The sequence below is a fragment of the Mycteria americana genome, chromosome 1, assembly GCF_035582795.1.
Source record: "Mycteria americana isolate JAX WOST 10 ecotype Jacksonville Zoo and Gardens chromosome 1, USCA_MyAme_1.0, whole genome shotgun sequence".
Classification (NCBI taxonomy): Eukaryota; Metazoa; Chordata; class Aves; order Ciconiiformes; family Ciconiidae; genus Mycteria; species Mycteria americana.
The window spans coordinates 87,334,937-87,349,333 of record NC_134365.1 but is presented as its reverse complement, the minus strand read 5'-3'; the positions used below and the strand labels follow the sequence as shown (position 1 = coordinate 87,349,333).

Genomic DNA, 14,397 nt, shown 5'->3' with positions numbered 1-14,397 from the left:
TGGTAGTGCAGCACAAGCCAGCGTTCAGCTTGTCTTGCTCTCTGTGCTTCTGCTCCGGCCTTCTCACCTGTGTAAGCTCTGGAAGGGGCTACATCAGCCACATGGGCTCCTTCTGACCTTTTCAAATCCTGACAAATGTGTTTAGTATAATTGGGAAGCACAAAACAGACGAGAAATTTCAACTGGGGAAAGGTCAGTTAAAGGGCGAAAATCCAAATGACTCAAACACTGAAAATCCCCCTGAAGAGCAAAACTACAGAAGAAAGCAAAAGGAGCCAGAGATATGAGAGAGAACAAGGAGGAGGATGTTGTAAGGACCAAGGAAACCCTGGGAGATGGGGGGGAGTCAGGAAAGCCATGGAGGTGATGGGAACAGCAAGCACAAGGGCTGATGTCACTCTTACATCACTCTTACGTGATGGCTTGTTTGGTTTGGACCACAAGTTTCGACAAACAGAATGGCAACTGGAGGTACTCTGCATGGGGTGGGCTCAAAGGAAAGCTAACATAACATTACAGGGAAATTCAAGGGGAGAGATGGAATCAGGTGGGCTGATAGAGTAGCTGTGGGAAGATGATACGAGACTGACGCTAAGTATAAAGTATTAATCTGAAGGTGTTAAAGTGAGGGTGATGTGGTGATGGAAAGAAGATGGAAATGTAAAAATTATCTCTGTTTGGCCAGGATTTGGACCAGGATCAGTGTATGTCGTGTGAGGACAATGAAGTACCTCCCTGCCTGGCCATACCAGGGAAGGATATGAGGCTGTTATTTCTGTCTGGCAGAGTCACTTTTAAATCATCACATACAGATCATTTACACCCAAGACTCCTGAGGCCAAGTGTCCCACTGCTGCTGTTTTTAGCATTGTTTCCTAAGGGCAGAGAGACCCATGTGGTTGCCCTGCGATCTGCAGAACTTTGTCTGTCCATCTGTCTGTTAGTTGCCATGGGTTTGACAAAAGAACCAGAGTTTAAAAGGTAAATAAGCTCCAATAAGTTGTATGAGAACCGGCAGCCTGACAGAAGAGAGAGACACCATCGGTGCCTGTGCTGGAAGAGAGCCCATAGCCATGCTGCTGGGCAAAACCAGCAGTCCAGCCAGCAGGCCAAAAGAATTAAGCAGAAAATACTAGGAAAGCTGTGCATGTTAGAGAGTGGTGGAGGAGGAGTCCAATGACATAGGGAAAGGACACAGATGTGGCAGACTGTGGAAAGGGTGTCATCAAGATACCCCAGTTGAAGGTATGGTAGTGGGAAGTATAGAACATATAGGAAACAAGTCCATAGAGAGCCCAGTTTCCTCGGCCCCGTTGCTCACCAAACCACTGGTTAATAAGCTCTGGAATATCAGAGACATCCCAGAAGACTGGAAGAGAGCTGTGCCCTGCCAATATTTGTAAAGAGCAAACAGAAGACCTGAAAGTTTCTAGGCAAAGCAACAAAGAGCTGATATGAGATTCTCCAGTTAATGCCAATCAGCCTGATTTGGAGGAAACTGATCTTGCTGCATAAACTTGTTATGTTCTTGTCAGTGTTTGATGTGAATACAGGTTTGTTTGGAAAGGTGACGGCTTAGATCTATCCAGGCTTCTGGAAGCATTAATATCCCAAAGCATGCTGATGAGAAAAAATAGCATTATGCAATATTAAGAGAGCGGGAGTTTAAGTGAGCTGGTTAACTCCATTTAACAACCTGCAAACACAAAGGAGGTCATCCCTGGAAGCCCACCGTTGAGTGGCAGTGTTTCTTATGTGGATGCCCAGCAACGAGTCCTGAGGCAGGTATGACTCACCATTTTATTCAGTGCTTGGTGAGCAGATATAGTTCATTCTGACACAATTTACTGAGGACACAAATACTGTTAGAGTGTTAAAAATAATGAGAATAGGACCAGCACGGAATGACCTACTGCACTCGGTAAGGTGGTCATTCTCATAAAACTTCTTATAAGATAGTCGAGAGCAAATTGTACAGCCATGAACAGGAAAAAATGTCCGTATCTACAGAGAACAAATTCCAGTCCTGAAAAGAGGTGATCTGAAAAGGATTTAGGGATCATAACAGGCAGAAAACCCAACACAAGGCCAATGGGCCAGACTGCAGCAATGGATCTGAAGTGATCTCTGGCCGTGCAAAGACAGAAGTAAGGAAGAGAAGTGAGGGGATGATTAAACCTCTTTCTGTGTCTGGGTAAGTCCCATGCTGGAAAACTGTACACTGTTTCATGCTCCATATTTTAAAAATAACTTTGAATCAAAGGTGATCTGAAGGCTGGAGATCTCAGTAATTTAAAGAGGTCAATCTGTTTAATGTATCAAAAAGCAGAACGAGACATGACTTGCTTGCAGTATCACTTCCTTCCTGGGGAAAAGTCTACCAGGTATTCTGGCAGAGAATAACAAGAACCAGTCACTGGAGAGTGATTAATCACAGAAACAAACTACCAAGTGAAGTGCAAGATCCTGTCTCCTCGAGTCTTTGAATCATGACCGGAGGCCTGTCTGGAAGACAGTTCCTGGTCTGCAAAATCCTGTGGGCTGTGAGAGCAGATCAGAGGAAGAGTTACCATGCAGTTACCCTCTTTTTAAACTCCTCTGTAAGCAGCTGATTTGGACTGCCTTTAGGTCCAACTAGGTATAGGTCTTATGACCCTGTGTGCATTAGCCCAGTACAAGTTATAGAGTTAAAAGCCTTCTGGATCATGTTGGTATCCAAGCAATTCACCCCAGCCTCCTTTGTCCTTACAGTGTTTTTGTCTCAGAGTCTGTGTTACACACAGTTGTGAAAAATCGTCTCAGAAGATGTGACCCTAGCTATGTTTGGAGAAGGACTGGAGAAAAAATATCATCAGCGTTTTGACAAGTTATTTGGATTCTGCAGCAAAGAGAGAAACAACCTAGAATGAGACAGTACAGTTCTACGGGCTTTAAAGTGGGACAGTGAGCGCATAGGAAAGAAGGTGGATCTACAGCACAAAGAGAATGGAGGTTTCTTTCTGGAAAAATCAGAGTGAGATCAGAAGAGAGGGATGATGCTAGGGGTGGTTACAGCGAGGATTAGTAATCCCAAACATTCAGAAATAATGCAGAAGCTCCCCGTGTCATGAGATTTATCTTAAAATTATGAAATGTTGTAAAGACTTGCTTTCATCTGCACTCTTCACCTCCTACTTTCAACTCTTTAGGTTACATGAAAATCACATTTCACAGTTTCCCTATGACCATAAAGATAAGCATTTGCTTTGTGAACAAAGTGAAAGCATGGGAGTTAATGACTCCAGGAGTCTGGAATTTAATCTCAACACCCTGCACCCTGATCTAGGGACAAGGCAAAGACTTTGCTAAGTTATGGGGATGTTACCATGCACTCTCATGAGAGTTTGCGTATTTTAGGAAGATGATGACCTTCTCATTTGGAGAGCTCAGGATCTGATTAATTCAAAGGACTTTCTGGTCTTTGCCCTTGTTTTAGCTCTATGGAGGACAAAGAAGGAGCAGATAAAAATGTGGGGACCCAGCACACAGGACATAGGACCTAGGGTTCGGAGTGGAGAAGGAGGACAGAGAGAGCATCATGTAGCTAGGATGCTCGAGCTGCCTGGCTTTATCTGACTAAAAATGAAAGGCAGAAAGCGTGTCAGAGAGTATGAGAGAAACAGATCAATAGAGAGATAAAACTGAGATGGAAGGAGCTGGCAAGAGGGTGGGGAAGAGAGTAGTAAGACTACAAATCAGCAGGGTTATATTTGAACCTGATTTGGATGCACTCCACACTGGTGTAAGTGAATATAGCAGGTGTAAGGCTATGGTGAATCAGACCTAAACACAGAAACAAAGAGGGAAAAATAGGAAGAGATAGTCCTCTTGTTAATACTGCCCTGTAACCTGCCTTCACAGCTCTGACCCAACCTTACAAGCCCTGCTTCTCCTTTAATCCTGCTAGATGGAGAAGCCCAGACCTTGCTAGCTCTGAGAATACAGATTGATAGACTTTCCCTGCTTCCCTGGGCCACCATGATCTTCAGCCTGCCCTGAAGATGTGTCTATTGGGTAAAATGTGTCTTGGTCACATTTTACCTGAGCGAGTGCAGGAAATGCTCCTTACCCCCTCGTTCACCGAGGACCCGGGGCAGGACAGCTTCTGACAATGCCCTGAACCAGTGGTTTGGGGCGCTTTTCTAGGAGAGGTGATTGACTGTGCCCACACGTATGTACCGATGGAAGCTGACCAGAGAAGCCTCTTTGTTCAGCTCCAGATTTTTGAGGCAAATGAGACATCCCAAAGCTAAGGGGGCATCAGAGCATACAAATGAAAATGTGCTCTACCAGAACAGGACTGAGGGTCTGGCTACATGGCACCTGTTTGCCTCCCTGGCCCAGGCACTCAGAGCCGTTTTGCTCCTTCTGCCTGGAATTAGTTTTGAGTGACGTCCACCTAATTCTAGTGGCATGACCATTAACATTAGAAGTTTGGTTTTCCACACTGACCATCGCTATCCACACTGCTCCCTTCTGTCAGTAGCCTCAGCATGGAGGCCAAGCACTGAAGGAGCCTCAGGGACTGAAGGGACCCTGAGAAAGGGTAGGGACAATACATATGGCTGTTCAAATGAGCTTGGAGCAATCTCTCACTGGGAGACACAATGACTGAACTCCCAAGGCAGCCATGGGTTGTATTTTCTAGCTCTAAAATTGTGTTTGGAGCAGTACAGTACTCCAAAGGAGCCTTCTCCACGACTCAGCCACAGCAGCTGCGTGAGAAGAACTAGAGTTAAAGCAAGTGGTGAGAACAGAGTTGCTGATACTGGCAAGTAAAACCTTAACAAACTTAGACTTTACCCAGATGAAGATTTCAAGATGTTATGCTTATTTCAAGATGTTACGCTTACAGAAGTCTGGCAAAGCACAAGTCAACTGCCTTTAATACATTCTAAACTGATCAAACTGAAGACCGATTCTCTTGCTGGCAATCACGTGCTGGAGTGCAAACTTGCCCTGACAGCACTAAGATTTTAACATGCTAAAACCGTGTTGCCTGCACAGACTATATTGGGCTCCCATCAATTTGTTGCCTCTTTTGCTTTCATGGAAAATCATTGCTGATTTCTTAAAGGAGCCAGCCATGAGGAAGTTGGTGCCAGACTGGAAACCCTTGGCCAAACAGCTTAAAGCTGCTTATTGAAATGAGCGTTTGCTGACTGCGCTCCTCCCAGTCCCCCTCACAACTCACCTCTGCCTACCACATGATTTATACAAGACACAAAGAGCTATGAAGGTTTTTTTCCAGAATGACCCTCACTTTTTAGTCCCATCATTGTAAAAACAGCTCTTTCACCTAGCATGGGGAGGCGTGCCCTCAGTGGTGCCTCCTGATCACATTACACTAAGTTACTTGCCCACGAAGAGATACTTAAAGTATACCATAAATGTATCTATCCTTGTGGAGTGTTTAAACTATCTTTTTATGGCCATACCCTACCTGCATCACAGATGCATTTCTTGACAAGTGCAATGGTTAATGATTCAGCAGATAGTAAAGCAATTTTTTCGTAAAAATTAATGCAGTAGAGGAGGGGATGCATGCAGGGATTTCAGAAATGCACAGTTTAAATACCTAAGTACGGTGCTTTCCAACATAAGATTTTTTACATTTACATATCCCCAAAACACTGCCCAAAATAGTGAGATCTTAATGGTGTGAAAGCAGAGCAAAGACGAGAGTGATGTGTAGGCACACACAAGGTATTCCATGCATCTCCTTTAATTCTGGTGTGGTACTTATAGAATGTATCATTGAAGTACGAAAAATACTGTGCCATATAGTATCGTATCTGTTTTCTCATCAGTTATTTTAACATAAATATTATACAGGTAAAGAGTAGATATTCACCAAAATGCATGGGAAGACCCATAAATACGTGGACATTCACATGGCATCCATGACCGTTACGCCAGCTGCAGCTTGTGGAACACATTTCAGTACAACTGGGCGGCTCAGGGGGGTTTTTGACAGAAGATGGGTGCCGAAGAACAGAACAGCGAGTAGGTGCTGGCGGTGAGCAGGGCAGGGCATGAAAAAAGTGGTGGAAAACACAGATGACAGACAGACGGCACCTGTAACCAGCACGTCCAGAGCCGGTGACAAACTGGTGACCGCTGTCAGCCTGGGGGGAGGCTGCACCCCAGGCAGCCCCTGCGGCGGCTGGGTCCCAGCCTGGGCAGCCCCAGGCGCCGCTTGAGGCCCAGCGACCCGAGCCCTGCCATGCCAGGGTCGCAGGGGGGAGGATTGCTGGGCTGTGTCCCTGCCTGGGCCCCGTGTAAGCGGGGGGGGGGGCCGACGCCCCGAGGCTGTGCCCTGGGGGATGGCCACCCCGGCCAGCGCCAGCCCGCCGCGGCCAGGCCGCCCCTGCGGCCTCACGCCAGGCCAGGCCGCGCCCCGGGCCCCACAGAACCGCCCAGGCCGGAGAGGGTGGGGCAGCAGCGGCGGGCACCCGGCGTGGGCCTCTGCCCGCCATGCGTGCCGGGCCGGGCCCAGCCCCCATGCCCGGAGAGGCCGGGGCCAAGGCGGGCGGCGTCCCGAGGCGGCGCTCGGCTGCCGGAGGCTGGAGGCAGGCCCGCCCCTCCGCTCGGCCCTGTGGCTGGCCAATGGGGAAGCGGCGGAGGCGGGCCGTGCCGCCTACCTCCCCCAGTCGGAGGCGGGCGCGTGGCCGCGGCGCGGCGGGGCCGGGCAGCGTCAGCAGCCGGAAGCCGCCGCTCTGCGACAGCGGTGCCATAGAGAAGTTCTGGCGGGGCGGCGTGGGGGCTGAGCCGGGTGGTGCCCGGCGGCGGGGCCGGGGCCGGGGCTTGCGTGAGGGCGAGCGCGGCGGGGCCCGAGCCCCGCGGGGGGCGGCGGCAGCGCCATGGCGGCTGAGGGGAAGGTGACGGGGCAGAGCCAGGAGCAGTTCCTGCTGCTGGCCAAGGCGGCCCGCGGCGCCGCCCTCGCCAGCCTCATCCACCAGGTGCTGGAGGCCCCGGGCATCTACGTCTTCGGGGAGCTGCTGGACATGCCCGCCGTCCGGGAGGTGAGATCGGCCTGGCCCAGCCCGCCCCGGGCGGTAGGCCCGCCGGGCCGTGCCCGCGGCCCGGTCCGGAGGGTGGCGGAGCCTGACCCTGTGTCTCCGCAGCTGGCCGACAGCGAGTTCTCTCCCGTCTTCCGCCTCTTGACCATCTTCGCCTACGGCACCTACGCGGACTACTTGGGTGAGGCCGGGCCCCGGGGCGGCGGGGGCACAGCGCGGTTCAGGGGCCCTTTCCCCTCCCGGCGATGCTGATCCCTCGGTGCGGAAAACGTGCCAGAGCCCTGAGCTGTTGTAGACCCTCACCCAAACTGCCCCCCTTTGCAGTAAGAGCCATGCCTCCATTGCTACGGGCCAACAGATGCCTGATTGCGGTTTGGGCCTGAGACCACTGGAGTACCTGACAATAATTAATGTTACCATTTGCCAGCTGCTTGGGGAATTCCCAATAACATCTTGACAATGACATTTTTGAGGGGCAAGGGGAAAGACTTAGGTATCCACTGGGATGTGCAGACCTCCATAAATAAGGCACAGGACAGACAGGGTGACTTCAGGCTGAAGGGAGGAAAGGCTGCTTGGAAAAGGTCTTTTTGAACTGAGAGTTAATGGGGATGTCTTGGCAAGACGAAGCATCGCTTGGGGGATTGGTGTGCAGAAGCTTTAAGAAAAAGGTATGGTGCAGATGCTTCTGTGCAGGGCTGGGAAATGGAAAATGAGGTGTAAGTTCTTATACCCTGCTCTTTCCCCTGACAATAGCTGAAGCAGCAAACCTCCCTCCCTTGACAGAGGCTCAGAAGAACAAACTGAGGCACCTGTCAGTTGTCACTCTGGCTGCCAAGATCAAGGTAGTGGCCCTGTTTTTCCCTGAGTTCTCCTTGTACTGGGATTACCTCATGCTAGTTACCATCGTGTTTCCACAGTGCATCCCCTATTCAGTGCTGCTGGAGCAGTTACAGCTGAAGAACGTCCGGCAACTGGAGGACCTTGTGATTGAGGCTGTGTATGCAGATGTGCTGCGAGGGAGCTTGGATCAGCGGAACCAGCGCCTGGAGGTGGATTACAGCATTGGGAGGGACATCCGGAGGGAGGAGCTAAGCACCATCACCCGCACGTTGCAGGAGTGGTGAGGAGGAAGCCCCCAATACTAACACCCAAAAAAGGTTGCAGGAGTAGCTGGTGGCTTCCCTGGATCCTCTGTGTGTTGCTGGGGGGGTAGTGTTGTGAGGTGGCCTACTCAATGCCCTGTCCCGTACTTCAGTGGAAAGTAATTTTCCAAAAGTAGTGTTCCAAATTCCCCTGTTTGTTGCTAGAGGGGTGATGAGACCACAGCAACCCTTTGTCCAGTCCTGGCTGTTGGCAGGAGGCTTTCTGAGTATATATCTGTAGTTCCTAACCTCGTGTCACTTTGTTATTTGTCCGCATCCCAGGTAATAACGTCACTATGTTATTACAGTGGACTCCTGCTCCTGTGTCTTCCCTGCCTGGTGTAGCTATCACCTTCTGGTCTTTTTGGCCTCTAGAGTTTAAATCTGTCATCTTTCATGGTTCTTTCTATGCTGTGTAAATTACCTGGCCTGTTCAGTTCTACATCTTCTCTCCAGGTGCCAGGGCTGCGAGGTTGTCTTGTCAGGCATTGAAGAACAGGTTAGCCGGGCCAACCAACATAAAGAGCAACAGCTGGCACTTAAGCAGCAGATAGAGAGCGAGGTGAGTGGGCTGAGGAGGGAGCAGCCAGTGCCCCTCACTTAAAAATAGCTAGAACCATTACTCTTTGGTTGTTACAGTCTTTGCTCAAGTAAGGCATTACCTTTTCCCTAGGCCAGACCGCCCAGGGGCTTGTGCCTGAAGAAGAGTTCTAAATCAGCTTAACGCTCCTCTGCAGTGCAGAGGTCTGGACAGCTGTTAGCTCTTTTGTTTGACCTGAGCTTGCAGCTCTTAAATCCAGGGCTTGCTTTCAAAAGAAAAAAAAAAACACCAAGCAAACTACAAAAAAATCCCCAAAACAAACTAAAAATCGTGGGAAATTCCTTGGTTCTTGCTTTTCTGCTGTTGCAGGTGGCAAACCTGAAGAAGACCATTAAAGTGACAACAGCAGCCGCTGCAGCAGCCACATCCCAAGACCCAGAACAGCACCTAACAGAGCTCAGGGAGCCAGCCCCTGGCACCAACCAGCGCCAGGCGAGCAAGAAAACTTCCAAAGCCAAAGGGTGAGGAGTGGGGGCAAACAAACAGAGCCACTCTGTGTGTGTGTGTTCAGGAGGTGAACTGAGGGGGAACCTGTTTCAGAGCAGTGAGGTTACTGACTGCAGGGGTCTGCTCCCTGGACATGGGATGGTCAGATATGTAGTCCCAGCTGAGCTCGTCTCCTGCTAATTTGGGGAAAGACCTCTGCAACTCTTGATCTGAAGCAGAGTTCATAAGCCTTCCTTGTGTTCTTATCTTGTGAAGAATGTCAGCTGCTCTTCTTGTGTGCATTTAGAAAAGGAAGTCAGGGATGAGCCTTAGTGTCCACTCTGAATTGTTTGGGTGTTGTTTTTTTTGTTTTGTTTTGTTTTTTTTCTCTCTCCACAGGCTCCGGGGCAGCGCGAAGATTTGGTCTAAATCAAACTAGTTGGATCTCCCTTCACAACTGGGAGGGTGAGAGGAAGACATTTGGGGGATGGAGGGGTAGCAAGGGTCCCAAGTGTGATGCTTCTGAGCTCTTCTCCGAGATCCATCTTGCCAACTAATTCTCCTGCATGTTTGTTCTCTTTCCTATATTCTTTACTGACTTCCCAGGCAGTGCCTCCCTCTTCATCACAGCATTTCACACTCTAAGCTTCCATTTGTATGCATTGCTGTTTCCCCTACCCCTCAAGCCCCCATCGCCACAGCCGTGTGTTTCTCTCTCTCTCTCCCTGTCTTTTGACAGGTCAATTTAAAGAGCCATAAAACTGTGTCGGTCACCTTTGCACTCGCAGGGTATCACAGAAGCTTGGAAAGAGTGCACTGGTGCTCAGCAATCACTTTGGCTCTATGAGACCCCTGGGATGCTTTGCTCCAGGATGCAGCTGCCATCTTTGATTGTTTAATCTTTGTTTTGCTAGGTGGGAGGGTAGTTTTTGAAGGGATTCTTTTAAAAATATATAAATATATTATAAATATATATAAAACAATAAAAATGTAGATCTATGGACATATCTGTATAAACTTGTGCTCCTGTGGTGGTGTCTCTTTGTCTCATATACTGATTCTGGATGTTCCAAAATAAGTAGTGATACTGAGAGCCTCTGTCCCATTTCTGGGTGGAATATATCCTCAAAATACTAACTTCCTTTACCAAAGGGCAGTGCCACAGTAGTTCAACAGAGCTGGGACGAGAGTCCATAAAGCAGGAATGAATCGTGAATCTTATTTAAAGAGCTTCTTGTGTGATTGATTTGCATCTGGAATGTTCAAAAGAGGTGCTTTTCAGGTAGTCTCAGAGGAAGGTGCAGAGATTGAGGAAAAACTGTCAATACTACGTGCCCAGTGATCCTGGATAAAATGGAAAATGATGTGGGGGCTTGTCTGACAGAGTTGAAGGGAACAGAGCCAATGCCCATCTGGGTGAGTTTTCATGGTACAGATGCTGCTTAAGCCATTCTTGGGTGATGTTGGAGTCTGGTCGAAAAAGATCTTTTTAATGAAATTGACTCCTGTGAGATGCCCAGAAAAAAAACATCAGATTCTTCAGAGGATGCATTCTTGAGACTGACTTGAAGCCAAGTCAGACGAATGCGAGTGTCACGCTGCTGTTCCATGATGGTGTACACTGATACAAATGTAAATTGACACTGTGACTTCCGCCCCTGCTTGGTTCTGCCTCTTTTCTTGTGCCATTGCTAAAATTTGATTCCCTGAAACTGGGTGTCTGTGTATGAGCAAACCATGGGAAAATTAATCCAACAAGGGAAAGCCTTGATCTTTGTCTGCATGGACTTTTTCAATTCCCCGGCCTGGGTGAGTTTTCTTCTGGGTCAGCTCCCTATGCAGACAAGTGAGAGCTGGAGCTGAGGCAGTGTAGGTGGGAGCAAGCCTTGTTTAAGGGGGTGGGGAGGGGGGGTGAGACCATGTTTGTTTTAGTGGTAGAAAGGTGTGATGTCATCTTAATACTCAAACACCACAAAATGCTGGTTTGTGCAATATTGCTGTTTTACTAATTATGGACTGCTGTAATACAGCACTGACTTTCAGTGGGAAACCCCTGTCACCTGAACCCATGAACTCATAAAACTTTCAAGCAGCTTTCTTCCCTGTGTGTAAGAGGAACCATACCAGCCAGCTGTGTCAGGGGCAGGGATGTGCTGAGCTGTCCTGGGGCCACTGGCTGAGGTCTCCAAGAGCTAGGGCAGCCCCACACCTTTCCCCCATCCTGTGCCCCAAGGCATCAAGCCCCTTAGGTGCAGTCATCTGGCAAGAAAGTGCCAAGTAGGAGAGGTTTGGCATGAACTTGTCCAGACAAGAGGTGCGGATCTGGCTGCAGGAGCACATAAGGGGGCAGCTAAGCCGGGATTGTCTCAACCCACCTAGAGAGGTCTGGCTAATTTGCAGCAATAGGGAGTCTACTTGGTGAGTCCTGTTTTCCATAAGTTGCAGGGAGGGGTTGTGACAACGCTTTCAGCTTTTGTTTAAATTACCTCAAGCCTTCCTCCCTCTGCATTGCATCACCTTCATCTGTCTCTCTCAATGGGGAGAGTCACTGTGGTCTCTGCATTTGCAATTGTCTGCAAGAAGCAATAATGTCTGTGTGCATCAGATTCTCCCACTCCTTGGGAAAGGCAAGTCTGGGACTGAGGTACTGATGGGAGGTGATCCCTGGCAAGCCCTGAGCACCTGCCAAATGTCTGGAGCTGCTTGCAAAGCCGTTGGGGTGTGATGCAAAGCAGAGAGCAGAATGGGCTTGGGATGAAGCTGAGCAGCCAGACAAAGCATGTGTCCTAACAACTGGCTGAGGTCCAATAGGAGCTGGGCTGGAGCAGTGGTTGTAACAGGGCTGGAGCTGTCTCCAGGGAGAGCTGAAGTTACCAATAATGGAGGAGGGTATTGTGCCCCACAAAAGTCCTGCTGCTGCTTAGGAAGAGCAGCCGTAACAGCTCTTCTCTGACCTGTTGGGCTTTGCTCTCTTTAACCGCACCGTGGCTATTAGGCACAAAGGGTCTTTTTAAACACCTGAATCCACAGTTTAAATCCAGGCTGCAGATCCCAGGAGCAGAGTTGGAAGTACTGTGAGTGAGCACTGAGAGCTCCGTGCCAGTCACATGATAGGCTTGTGTGAACACTGCACAGCACACAGCAAGGCAGAGCAGCACCTGAGCTCCGTACACATGCTGGTATCAGTCTTGTGAGCACAAAAACCTATGCATGTGTGACAGCGACCAGAGCGTGGACCAACACGGGGTCCCGGGGTGGGGGGGGGCTTGTTGCACCAGCCCTAGGCTGTGCTGAAGCCCCAGACTTGGATCCTCACTGCTAAATCACAGCTATCTGGAGTCTGCCTGTGTGCTTCTGCCAAACTTTGTTTTGTGGCATCTAGCTTTCCCCCCTCTCCAAGGCTCAGCTCAGCTCTCTGATAGCGCTATTTGCCAAGCACAGCCATAGGCCTTGTTCCCCCTTCCCATTTTCTTAGTTGCCCCTCTCAAGGCTGGTTATGTTGTGGATTTCAGAAGGGTTTGGGATTAAATGTATTTGTTCAAGGGGCACAGCTCTGAAAGTCTTCCATTTTGTTTACTGTTCAAAGGGAACACCTTTTAAGACCTCCATTAAGAAAAAGGAAGCAGAAGGTAGCAGATAAAATTACTTCAGACCTTTGGTATGACTGAAAAATAAATGAGAGGTGTGCAGCGCAAAATGAAAATATTGCTGCAAATTGCCTTGCCGAATGGCAAACAGCAGGCAGGAGTATAGGTTTCCCTTTGCCCTTCACCTGAAAACCACACTTTTTATTTTCCTGCTCACTTCAGCCGTGACTCTGAATTTCAGTCAGAGAGGATGTGAAGATTAATTAATTAGTTAACATTTGTAAATCACTTTGCAGATGGCAAGAGTGAGGTAAGTACTGAGCATTATTATTATAGGTTTTCATTTTTATTTCAAATGTCTTTATGTTTTTAACCCTGTTTTCTCCCAAAGAAAAGACTGGGAAAATGGACCCTGAGTAGAGCAGAACAGAAATACCTGGACACACGACACCCTAAGCCCTGGCAGAGCACTGAGGTTTGGGGGATTGTAGAAGAGAGGGTATGGAGAAGCATTCATCCCAGCTTGAGGAGCAGATCTGCCAGCCCTAGCACAGGAAGTGTAATGACTCTTGCGCAGTGATGCATTGCAACCACTCTTTGGGTATTATATGTGGGGCTTTCACATCTGGATTCAGAAAAGGGAGGAGGTAGGACAGGACCTCCCTGTCCCCCATCCCTACTCCTCCAATTCACACCTGGCTGGGGAGAGGGATGTCTGAATTTTGCCAGCTGCCCTGTGCTGAGAGGTAGCCACAGATTCTTATTAAGAATCATGGTTAATGAGGGTAATTCTTTGTATTGCATTACTGGGGACACCATTTCTTCTGGGGCCCTTGCTGCTCCCCTTCTTGAAGGTGATGGGGTCAGGCACCATGGTGCTGGGCAGCCCAGCGTTCTCTGCGGTGCCCTGGTGAATGGAGAGGAGTGTAACAGCTGGGCAAGGATCCTGCAGGACTTGCCCATGTTCTCCCCATCCTCCAGTGGTTTGTGCTGGGGGACCTGTGGATGTAGAGGTGGTCTTTGTGCTCAACGGCCCTCAGCAATGCTCCCCTCAAAGGGAGCCAACATTTTGTTTATGGGGGTTGCTGAGGCCGCCCTTGCCTCTGTTCCTCAAATGAGACATACAAAGGGTATTTTTTTGTTTGTTTTTTGATGAATGGGTGGGCTGGTGTGTATCAAAGTATCTGTCAAACATTACCAAGCCTCCTTTGTGCCAGGCCACAATGGCTGGGGGGAACATCTCATGACAGCAGGTTTCCCCAAGCTGGTCTGGCATGACCCGGGAGGATGGCAGGCCTGCCTCCGCCCAGCAGCAGGATATGCACCTGCCACCTCCATCCTCCCGTGGGTCCCCAGTACCAGCTGGGGATTGCATGCTGCAGCATCTTTTGGGGCTGTGGGAACACTGCAGAGGCCATGGTGACACTGGCCAGCTTTCCTTTACTGGTCTGCAGGATGTTTGTGTGGCTGTGTGGTCCCCCAGAGCTAAAAGCGAGGATGCCTCACCTCTGCTCTAACAGGGCATTGACTCACCTCCTGTCTGAAGGCTTTTTGTGGAAGGTGAGTGCCTGACAGTC

The 14,397-nt window shown here is 49.4% G+C and overlaps 1 protein-coding gene across 1 annotated transcript; it reads left to right on the top strand.

Moving 5' to 3' along the window:
• The first annotated feature begins 6,723 nt into the window (after window positions 1-6,723).
• COPS7A (COP9 signalosome subunit 7A) lies at window positions 6,724-10,242 on the top strand. Its single transcript, XM_075510903.1, has 7 exons — window positions 6,724-7,064; window positions 7,167-7,242; window positions 7,818-7,906; window positions 7,982-8,184; window positions 8,663-8,768; window positions 9,117-9,268; window positions 9,633-10,242. The coding sequence occupies exons 1-7, from the start codon at window positions 6,903-6,905 to the stop codon at window positions 9,670-9,672; spliced, it is 828 nt and encodes a 275-aa protein (XP_075367018.1). The 5' UTR covers window positions 6,724-6,902; the 3' UTR covers window positions 9,673-10,242.
• The last annotated feature ends 4,155 nt before the right edge of the window (window positions 10,243-14,397 follow it).